Source organism: Hirundo rustica, chromosome 4 (genome assembly GCF_015227805.2).
Source record: "Hirundo rustica isolate bHirRus1 chromosome 4, bHirRus1.pri.v3, whole genome shotgun sequence".
In the NCBI taxonomy this organism is placed as follows: domain Eukaryota; kingdom Metazoa; phylum Chordata; class Aves; order Passeriformes; family Hirundinidae; genus Hirundo; species Hirundo rustica.
The window spans coordinates 69,304,434-69,316,401 of record NC_053453.1 but is presented as its reverse complement, the minus strand read 5'-3'; the positions used below and the strand labels follow the sequence as shown (position 1 = coordinate 69,316,401).

Here is an 11,968-nt window from a genome sequence, read left to right as displayed (position 1 = left end):
GTGTGTCATGGAGGATGGCTGAACATCTGCCTGCCCATGGGAAGTGGGGAATTAATCCTGTTTTGATTGTGTGCATGGCTTTTGCATTTCTATCAAACTGCCTTTATCTCAACTCACCAGTTTTCCCATTCTCATCCTTCCAACCCCCTTCCCATCTCACCAGGGGGAGGAGTGAAGGGCTGAGCTGGGGCTAAACCAGGAGAAGGCTGTGTGTGTGACTGGCTAGTAAATACTGAGGGTAAGAAGCACACTTTAATCATGATCCAAACAATGCCTCAACAGACAAGTTACCTGCCATAATAAACCTCAAGCTAAAGACAAAACTGAAAGGCAAATGCAGAGCAAAAACCAGCCAAGTAACCCTGGGTGCCATCTTTGCACCAGGCAGGACATGTGAAGGTGTGAACAAGTTCAAAGTTTGGGCAACAGCTTTGGTAAAATACTTGCTTCACAGGATGTTTGTAAGAAAGACAAGACAACTAAAGTTGAGGTGGAGAAAAGCAATCTGAAATTTTCAGGAGATGATGCCTGGAAGGCAAACCTCTGCACAAACTACAGTATATTACTGTGAGCACATGAAGCTGAGTTGCATGAAATACAGCAGTTGCTCCAAGGAATGAAAGGCTGTACAAGGTGAATAAAGAAGCAGCAGCAGAATTTACACTGTTTGAAGTAGTCAATATACTTATCCCAGTTTCTGTTAGGTTTGTGTGCTGCTCATTTTTTCAGGCATCACGCTTGTTTAGAAATTCTTATTTGCATATGAGCATCCTGCATATGAATATTTATTTTGATTACAATCAAAATGGATTATAATCAAAATAAATACCCAAAATCATCTCTTTAGTGGGTATTACTGTTAGGGACATCATAACATTTACTGAGAGGCAGCAAAGAAATTTATAACCTCTGGAAGTCCACAAAGGTTTCAAAGATATGAACAGAATTTTCTTGTTCAGGTAGTACCACTGAGGGAAAAAAGTGTGACTTTAGTTTACCACCTTATAGCATGGATGACATAATACACTACAAAAATTTTTGTCTGAACTATGGTTGATGCTCTCTGGAGCCCTACCTGCACTGGTGGGCACTTAGGGGCATTCTTCTACCTGCAAATAGAGCAATTCCAGGGAAAAGCTTGCAGATGGTTCACTGTAAAAAGAAATTTCTAACACTGAAAAGAAAATGGTGGTTCACAAACCAAACTTACTTACTCTGGCAGTTTATGAAATCCGTGTTTCCTTACCTTTACAGTGAAGTCAGAAATGACACCTGAGCTGGGCAGGGTAACCACAGACACCCACAGCAGGAAGCATGGCATTCCCACCTCTTGCTGAAAAGCAAGCTTGAATAATAACAACTCTTCTTGCTCCTTGATGTTCCATCTATCACTCTATTTTTTTAAAGGAAAACTTAGTCTGACACTTGCAGTGATGAAAGAATTGGTTCTGGCAGCTCTCTTGTCCTTCAGGAGCAAAGAAAAGCATCCAGACTCAGTGCAGGCATTCACTATTTCCAGTAGGGTTTAGATGAACACAATGATTGCATCAGAATTAAAGGTTGAGCGCGGGACTTGAAAAAAATCTCTAGACTTGTAAACTGCTTATGAATCTCCACAGTAATATTATTCCAGCAGAAAAAGCTGGTCAACTTTACCTTCTGCAGTGGAAGGGCATGTGTCTCACAAAAGTAAATCCTGTTTGTGCACACAAACCCTTCTGTCTTGCCTGAACAGGAGAGTGCATCATCTACCTTGGTTTTCATGCCACCACCCCAATAAACATTAACCCGACTAGGAAAAGCCAACTAGCTTGTCTTGGGGAAGAGTTTCCTGGCATAACCAAGCATAAATTACTTATTTCCAACAATGTAATCACTGGATCTCAAACTTACTTCTGTGAGAAACCAAGCTTCCTTCTTCCTTCATTTTACTCCTTTGCTTTCTGCAAAGTTTCATTAACAAGTTTCAGGAACAACACATTTCAGAGAAGAGTACACAAGTAACTGCTGACATAGATGCCTACTTTTCCTTTAATCTCCAAAGTGTAATTTTACCATATATAATCAGACCTTGATGAAAAACTTGAGTGCCAAGCAATATTAGGGTAGTTCTTGGGAGGATCTCTCCAGGTATAGATAGCCAGGCAGGACACAGCACTCCAGGAAAAAAGAACTTGAGTTAACTTGGCTGCCCAAAGCAGGGACACCATAGAGCAAAAAGTACTGCCACGCTGTTAGTCCCATATTTGTCTTTTAGTATATTCAAGAAATTAATTCAGTAAAGCTGGGAAAGCTTTTCAAATATGTACATGGCAATCTTCTTTTCTCTTAAGTAATTGGATTAAAAAATAGACCCAAAACTAGCAAACCTTTTCCTGTCCAAACTCCTGAATGACTAACCAAGCAGGGGAGGTTTATTACCACCCCTCCTGAGGTTCTGCTGCCCTTTACCATTTGTACTGATTTAAATAATACATCTCCATTACGGCTGCTTATGAAATTTTTCAACTTAAAGCATTCAAGGAAAAAAAAAAATATCACAGTTTGTTTCAAAGCCATATTTTAGTATTTCCCAGCCAGCTAAGATTCCTACCCAGTTGCATGAGCAGTCACAAAACAACACTGCCAACAATCTGCTCAAATGTCCATGTAAAGAACTGAGACACCCTGTTCTTCTTAAGCTCTGTGTTCTAATTCTCCCTAATATGCCACATGTCTCCAAGCTATCACACATGGCTTAGGATAAATGTTGTTACCTACCACATGGATTCATAAAACATCCTGGTCTGGGATTCTTTGAAATTAAATCATCAGCACATCAGCTCACGGACATAGTTGGTAACATTTGTTCAAGGAGTGTTTAATTTAGACAGAAAAATCCCCCAAAGGTTTCTTCTACTGTGAACTGCCAGTCACAAAAATCAAGCAGAGAGGGAAGATTCAGAGCCTTGCATGTCTTTAAACCAAGGCAGATCCTTGCCACTACACACAATTCAAGGCAGTGTTAAGCAGCAGCACAGATCTAAATGCAATCTCATTTTTGTGACACAGCACAAACCCACACTGAAGCTCTTCCTGGATTAATCAGGAAGAAACCATTACAGCCATCAGTCCTCACTACTATACACTGCACAAACATAAATATTCATGACTGCATAATGAAATTTAGAACCAATCACAGGTCAGTTTAGAAGGGCTGTTCTAAAGGCAAGAACAAAAACCTGTAAGCAAATTCAGGACTACACTGACTTTTACCTTCTTCCCCCTTATCCAACATCATCAGGGACTGATAACTCCAGAGATTCCATAGCAGAGTCAGAAGTTGGGCTTTGCTCCAAGTGCAATCAGAACAAAGAGCAATGAGGCCACTCTGCCACGTGAGTATCCATCTGGCAACGCCTACACAAGTGCCACAGAGCACTGTTCCACCACTGGAGCCTGCCACCGGGAAGAAATACATCCAAACTCCAACACCACCAGGCACAGGAGAGAGAAAACACCACTAACAGAGTTCATGGTCGTTAAAGAGGTCTGTTTATTTGCTGCAGGGTCCAACACTTTCTTCACCGCTGCCATAAGCACAGTCAACTTTATTTTTGGTGCACAACCTTCTCCTTTTCTTTGTTCAAATGGCTCAGTACAGGGCCAGCACAATTTTCAACCCATCACCTTTTAAGCAACACCAATGATCGATGAGGCAAATAAAACCCAAACCATGCAACATGTGTTAGGCCGATAAAATTAGGCTGAGAATATTTATATATTTACACAGAGAACGTTCAACGTTGCAACCTGCTTGCAGACTTGTATTATCTTGACCAAGTATCCAAACAGCTACATTCTGGTGTAAAATACTCTTTTGTTTAAGGTTTGGTGTAAAAGTCACTTCCTTCACAATGCCTTTAACTGGATTCTACCGTACCTAGCTTTGACACAGAATTTCTACACACCAGCACCACACACTCGCAGTCGTACCTTGCAGAATGTGTAAGGCATTTGCAGGCATCTGATTGCTGTGACCACAGGAAATCCACTTTCCAGAGCTTTCAGCCATGACCTTGGAAACCATGAGAGTCTTTCAGACACAAAGGGTGAGCTCATATGAGAGACACTGTTCATCCAAGAACAATAAACTTGTCATTTCTTGACGCTGCTACATACAACACAGATAGAATTTAAGACTCATAAATTATTTTCCTAAATAAAAATTTGTTCTTAAACCCCACTGGGTAGCAACGGGGCTTAGGCACTTCTGAAGTTTTTATCTTACATCTGTCTTTAATATGGAAGCTTCAGACTACAAAATACAGGACAAGCAATCACCTCAAAAAGGAAGAAATTAATGACTGGCAAGAAGCAGGTCAATAGTCTAAGAGTAGTCTATTTCCCTGGATTCCACATTCATACAGAACTTCCGTGACCAGATGGGATTCTGTACATGAGGGTCTGCTGGAAGAAATCTGTCTGCAGAGCCAAGGACTTCACCATCTAAATAACGAACATAATTTGGGAAAAACACATTACTGTGAAACCCACCTGTGCAAACAATTCTCTTTTCTGGAAAGCACATCATGCCCCAAAATAGAAAACTATAAAAACAGTAACAGCAATCCAGAGCCTAACATGCCCAAGCCTTGTAAACAATGAAGACCAAGAGAATAAAAAGAAAAGGAACAGGGAGCCACACAAACTGGATTAGCCAAGACAGCTGAAAGACTCATCGAATTTATAAAAGCATCTTCTTTTAAAAGGAGATTTGGAATCTGCCTTGTCCTGGCTGGCAGTAAGAGAAGAACATAATTTCACATACATGGTGGTCTCTAAGGCAGAGCAATAATCAGCTAAGACAAAATAATTGATTTAAGAGCTTTCTTAAAAAAAAAAGAAAAAAAAAAAAAGAAGCTTTCTATACTGGTTAAATCGATAGAATGAAAATTTTGTTATGGGTGAAAAGATTCACATCCTTGTATCTGACATCTATCACTATACAACATCTGTGAAGAGCTCAAGTGGTAAACCTTGATCTCCAGAGGGAGTGAATGGGCAGAAGGGTGGAAGGACTTAACTGAGCAATGAGGTATGGCAGAACTCCAAAAAGAAAGAAAGCTGTTCTGCAAACCTTCCCAAACTTGTTAACTGAGCTGCATCTTCAAACATCAGCATAACTGATGAAACCCACTGTGCTCCAACCTCCACTGACAGCCCAACAGCCTTCGTGACACTGCAGGACACACCAGCTCCATCTGCAGAAATTACTCCAATGCCCAACAGGGCCCAGTTTACTGCTTAGGAGCTACAGAATTAAACCTCCTCCAAATTAATAGGGTTGAGAGGTTCTCACTAACGTTCACTTTTCTTTTTGGATGTAGTGCAATAGCATGCTAAGGGTTGAGCTGTGTCATCCTGACCCAAAAAACCCTTTTGATCAAATTCCCTGTAAATCTGTTCACACAAGGACAACCAATTATAATTTTCAGGGTTTGTTTAAAAGCAGAACAAAATGTGGAATTTGATAACAAAAAGTGGGAAGCACTGGCTATACATAAGAAGTCCAAGACAGTTGTTTAAAGAAGGAATAACTGAGAATCTGGCACATCTTCGCTTCCAAAAAGCACTATTGACATTCAGTAGACTTTTTGACCTCTACTTTCCATGGATGTCCATGAGGGCATACTTGTAGTCCTTTTCTACTAGAAAAGGAGAGTCTTTAATGTACCTATAGCATATCCCACTAGCAAGATACAAGAAATAAATTTACTTTTTTCAGGACATTACAACCTTTCAAACACTAGACATCAAAATCCGACCACATACATGTAACAAAGCAGATGATACCTCCTGAAACACAAACACAGGATCTAAACTGTACCTTCCATAGCACTGCTTTTAAACTAATGCACTAGCTTAGAATCATTCCTCATTTGCTTTGAAATCTTACACAGCAAGATTTTCTCAGTCTTTCAAAGCACACAAAGTTAAGCCACCTAAAACATAACACACAACACCGAGGGAGCATTACAAATTCCTGTCCACTGAGAAGTGTTCAGGCACCTACCACTGAGGGTCCTATCTGGATATACTTCCTTTTTACATTGTTCCTCTGGCTGCCTGACCGAAAGGTATCAATTGTCATGATTAGTACAAATGTGAACCCTCCCTCCCTTCCCTCTGCAGTGAACATTTGAAGGAAAACCAAGCACTGATTTGCCCAGTCCAGCAGTATGAAAGTGCAGAGTAAGGAGCACATTGAGAGGCTTGTTTTCTAGCTGAGGAGTGGTTTAATTCTCAGCATGGGCAAAGAGAGAATATTTGTACTGACTGATGCCAGGAACAGCACCTGGGGGATCTCAGGTACCCACCCAGGCTGCCTGGCAAGTTCCTTAAGAGGGCACTTCAGCTGCTGAGTGAGGATTCCACCTCTCCCCAGGCTCAGGGGGAAAGCCTGGGACAACCAGGTTAGATGGTGGAAACACCCTCACATCCACACAGACCGCAGGCAACATTCCAAAGCTGCAGCATGAGAAGTGGGTGCGCTGGTAATGACAAAGGGAACATTTTTCTAACGCCTTGCAACGCATTTGAAGCCAACTGAAGACTGGCCAGCTGTCCCTGTCGTACACTCACGCTGTCAGTGTAAGAAAGGCTGCCATGTTGTGCTAAAGTGACAGCTTCCAGGCCTGGCCTCAATACAGACAGGCCTCCTTACCATGCTGGAGTCATCAGGTTGGGCTGAAGGGCAAATTTGGTCTGCCTTTATGCTGAAGTGAAGCTATTTCCATGGAATCTAGCCTGAGGAAAAAAAGCAGAAAGTCCTATTTGAGAGGTTAAGTCATCAGATGCTACTGCGAGAGTAACAACAAAGCACTTGGGAAAGACCAGGTATGAGGGAGACAAAGGTCCAGGCTCAGAGCACGTGCCACAGCATGGGGTTTAGGTGCTCAAAGTCTGCAAAGTGACAAAAATGGCATCTTCGCTCTCCCTGCGTGCGTGCACTGGAGTCTCAAGGGACGCCACCCCTCCCACGGCTGTGCGCTCCTGAATAAACCCAAGTATGTACTGGCTCTCATCCAAATAGTCAGCCAAAGCACAGTAACCTCAGCATTCAATCATTTTGTTTTCAAATGTCAAGGACAGCAGTTTTGCTGTTTAGAGAGATCCGAACTTCATGTGTAAACATAAGGCTGTTTTCCTGAGAGCTCCTGACACACCATTTCCAGACCTCCCGCTATGCAATTTTTACTCACTTTTCAGAAAAGAATTGTGTTTCCACCTTTTGCATTTCAAGAAAGCTCTCTGTGCTTCAGCATGTAACAACCAAAGATGGAAAATCCGGGCAAGCTGCCTGACCACAAAGCAGCTCCCATGCCCTCCTTGGCCACAAAGGGTACTGCAAGGGCAACTACAAACCCTCAAATCCAGCGCTTGCAGGAGGATGGGTTACTGGTAAGGTTTTAGGCCTCTGGAGACCAATTACAGTCTCCTGTTTTTTTCACTTCAGACTCAAACTGGTATTGACTCAGCTGAGAGAAAGACAAGCAGCATTAGTACTGGAGATGAACCTCAGCTTTACTATAGCAGCACATTTTAGCCTTCTTTTCACTGGCTCATTTCCTTAGCCAGCTCTTGAGGATGAAAATGTTGCTGTTCTTTGGTAGATACGGAAATCTGTCAGCAGAGTTCACCTGTCCTAACACTGACACACGAAAAATGGGAACATCTTCAGCCTCTTTTAAGCTCTGACCTGACCTGCTGCACATACCAAAACAGCAATGTATCTTTTCCCTTCTCTTCCCTTGGCAGGAAGCTGCTCTCTCCCCACGCACACGTACACACACACGCACACGCGCTCGCACACGGCCGATCAGACGAGGAGAGGGAATGGCCAGAGTCTATGGAGCAAATGTCCTAGAGCACATCATTATGAAATTCTTAGAACGTTTCTCCCGAAGAATATAAAGTTTAACACATTCTGTACACGTTGTTGGCTTCTTAGTTATAAAGTAAACACAGTAGCAAACTGTCCGTAAAGCGTTGACTCAGTTTAAACGCAGCCCCTTCTCATTTTATCTTGCTGAAAGCCCTCTTCCAGTCAGAAACACTCCAGTGATGTGGGCATTCGGTGTGTGACAGCAGAGGAAGGAAGAAAGAGGCACTTTTGATCGGCTGGTATTCCTGGACGTCCCTGTTTCCCGCGGAGGTCTCTGTTCCTGACACTAGATGGTAGTGTTAGCACGGAAAACCGCTGTGGATAGGCACTTGGCAACAAGGCTCCAAGGCAGTGCCCGCTCTCTGCTATGTCATCAGGATTGGTTTCTGCCGCACTTCCAGGATATCTGGGCATGGGAGACAAACAAAGAGACACAGCCAACTTAAGAGGCTCTCGAAAGCAGCACCAGAAAGCATGAAGAAATGAAGACAAAAGCGTGGACTGTGGCACAGCCCGCCAGGAACCTAAAACGTGATGGGTACACGGCTTTGCCCGTGAAAATCTGAGTTAACCAGGATGCAGAGGGGAGGAACTGAAAGATGACAAACTGGAAATATATCCCATCATGTGGAGAGGACAGCTGGTCTGCTATCATTTATACTGGGATGAAGCAACATATGTTAGACAGGGAGTGGCAATATTTTCCAGGGAAACAAGTGTAAGTGCCACTAACCAGAGATGTCAAGGTGTTTCCCATTCTTGAAGGATAAATGCGACATCCCCAAGTCCCTTAGGGAGACTTTTGTGGGTGCAAATAATTCAACTCTCATTCACTCTGCAGCCCAAAGCCTACATTTCTGCACTCAAAAAGCTGCCACAAAGAAACATTCACCTTTTTGGCTCCTCAATTCCATATTGTCCAAGTGGGACAGAATTTGAACCTTAAAACCTCTGTTGTAATCATGAGCATCTTTTTAAATATAGGCAGTAAAACCAACATGGCAGGGGCACTATGCAAGAAATATCTGGAAATTGGGCTGTGATGTCCTTTTCAAGGCTACACAAAGAACAAGGAAGATGGAAAAGCGAGCACACAATTAAAAGGCTGATCAAACACAACCGCACAAAGAGGAGGATATGAGCAAAAATTGATCCCCAGCTCCAGAGGGCTCCAGCCACACCTGTAAATAACTAAACACGGTGGAGGGAACCCAGTGAAGGGCCACAGAGATGATTAAGGAACTGGATCATCTGACCTATGAGGAGAAGGTGGCAGAAGTGTGATTATCCAACATGGACAGAAGGGTCAGAGTGAAGTCTTATCAATAAACTCCAGACACTTTAAAAAGTACTGTGATCACTACCACTGGGATTTTAATATCTTAGTACAGGTTTCCTGAACTACCCAAGAGAAATGAGCACCTTTTCCCACTTCACCCCACCCCACGTGTAATGCTCCTGCTACCTGGAAAGCTGCCACTGGCACAAATACATCGATTACAAAAAGGCCCTGGAAACAGGGCCTACACAACATGTCAAGCTAAAACAAATGTGGGTAGGGAAAAATGGAAAATGAAAATTCTGCCTTACATCCCAGAAATTTCCTGCCCTATTTCTGCATATCTCAATATATACCCCAATTCCTACAACCATATGTTCAACAAATTAAGTCTCAGAAAGGATGCTCGAGCTCAAAGCCAGTATTTGAGCATGGAGGCATTTGTGCCACCCTCTTGAGCAGAGGCAGTATTAAATGCCAGCAGAAACAATACATCTTCTGTGAATTCCAAAATGCCTGTGGTGAGAGAGTGAGCAAGCTTGGTAACTCCAGCTAACTTGTTGCAAGACTATCAACACAACGATCATAAGGAACAATTATGTATTTTGCTGAAACATTGTTCAAAGTCCACCCTTATTTACAAATGACCGATTTTTAACTGGAATCTGTAACTTCTTCCAAATTGAAATCAATTCCTATTTACAACAGCATTCCAGAGAAACACTTGCTCCTCTGTCTTAACAGCAGAATCCCCCAACGTGGTAGGCTGTGCACCATGCATGTCAAAATTCACCTGTTAAAATTCGATGCAATGGCAAAGTGATGTATGTTAAGTGTGCATAGAGTAGAAAGTTTTCATCTGTTCTGTTCAGCTTCAGCCACGAGCCCACCAGCGAGCGTCCTGTTCCAGACAGGGAGCGCGACCGGAGATTCGTCGCGTTGTGCAGATCTGTAAAGGCAGGGAGAGACAGCGAGCCTCAAGGGATTGTACTTTACTGGAACATTTCTGAAACTCCAAAAAAAAAAAAAGAGGAAAGCCCCCTATTCGTTGTTTAGAGACAAATCACATGCAGGACACTGTCATAACTGATTTTTTTAAAACCAGCCAGACCTTGCTGAGCACAGAGTTCACCATTTACGCTGAAGCTAATAAATGGTAGCAGCAGCAGCTGAGAACAACAGACAGACAGGAGAGGGCTTGTGTTACCATACTGCACCAGCAGAACACTAACTCAGCCTTCCCTCATACACAAAATCATAGAATAGCCCTGAAATTAAGCACTTACGCAGAAATTCCAGGGTAACACAATAGAAATTGTTTCTTTTGAAGAAAATTGCCATCTAGCAGACATGGGGAGATTCAACACTAATACCTCCATTTCCGGCATATCTCTATGCACACACTGAGCCACACCTAGGACCCTTCAGCTGAGCTCAGAATTAGTTTAGATGTCCTCAAGTAACTCTTAAAACAAAAAGATACTGAGTCCCCTGTAGGCCAGAGGAGTTTTCTATAGGTGCAGGTCTCTCCCACAGCCACATGCTGCATTTTTGGAGTGTTTTTAAATCTTTCTTCTATTGCCCTGTACAATTCAGCCCTGTCCCACAGTGCTAAAATCAGATGTTGAAGTCAACACACTGATTCTGAACCAGAATGATCCAAGCTCTGGGTCTGAAAGCAGATCCTGATCCAAAGAGGAAAATACACGGTGGCAGCTACTCTAGAACGACACGTAACGTGGGAGGAAAAATAAAAATACTGAAAAATCCTTCCCTCCTTCCCTATACATTTGTATAGCCAAGCTGTCTATTGCCTCTTCCCGTGCATGACCACTGTGCCACAGGCACTGGGCAGAAGGAGCTGACTCTGGAAGCTGCAATAAGCACAGCTCTCCTGGTGCATCGTGCTTGCACACAGCAAAGCCACTGAAGAGGGCCTTGATGGGCTGCTCCTGCTCACCACGGGTCTGCCTGCACTGGGGCAACTGCAGCAGCACTGGCTGTACCAGGGACACTGATGATGTTTACACAATCCACATCTTTTCCTCCACACACAAAGCCAAGATGCACCCAAGTCTCTGCTCCTATCTCTGCATCTGCTGCAACTGGCTTTTTCATACCAAAATAAGAGAGTTTCACCACTGCAGCTCCTGAGGAGCACTGGTAGGACACTCAGGTTTCTGAAATTTGTAAAAAAAAATTGCAATTTAGTTACTATTCCTTGTAGAAAATAATCTTTGAATAAATTAGGCTTCCTAGCATAAGCTATTAAAATATTCCTCCTTTTATTTTTCAGATGAGGAATAATAAGGTCAAAACCCTTAGAAACCATTTCTTGGTATTTTTTATGAATGCTATAAAATATCTGAAAAACCTAGAATTTGTTTACTTCCATAAATATATTAGAAGGAAAAGGATATGAAAATAAAAAGAATGTTCATCATTATCATTAAATACTCTAGGATCAAAGCCTGCAAGACAACCCTGAGCAGGCACTGCACAACCCACCCATGAGGGCTGCCAGAGAAACATCTTGAACTCTGTTCTGTCCTGGGCAACCTCCAAAATAAAGATACCAAAACCAGAACTACATGTGGGGAAAGCTGCCCTTCTCCCCACACTATCTTGTGCCTAGTAAAACATACTAAAACACATCTCATTTGAAACAACATATGTTCTGATTAGGCAAATTAAGGAAAAAGAGATGAGCAAAGGTTTTTATTGATAGAACCCTGAATTAGCAACCATCAGTTTAAGCTGCC

The 11,968-nt window shown here is 42.6% G+C and overlaps 1 protein-coding gene across 2 annotated transcripts in view; it reads right to left on the bottom strand.

Moving 5' to 3' along the window:
- Nucleotides 1-3,515: 3,515 nt before the first annotated feature.
- Nucleotides 3,516-11,968, bottom strand: part of KIAA0930 (KIAA0930 ortholog) — a 53,100-nt gene continuing 44,647 nt past the window's right edge. For both annotated transcript variants that reach the window (XM_040062419.2, XM_040062420.2), the window contains exons 9-10: nt 10,000-10,155; nt 3,516-8,333 (exon numbers count right to left, since the gene is read on the bottom strand). In XM_040062419.2, coding sequence (XP_039918353.1) covers nt 8,293-8,333; nt 10,000-10,155 — 197 coding nt within the window. In that variant the 3' untranslated portion in view covers nt 3,516-8,292. The remainder of the gene's footprint in view (nt 8,334-9,999; nt 10,156-11,968) is intronic.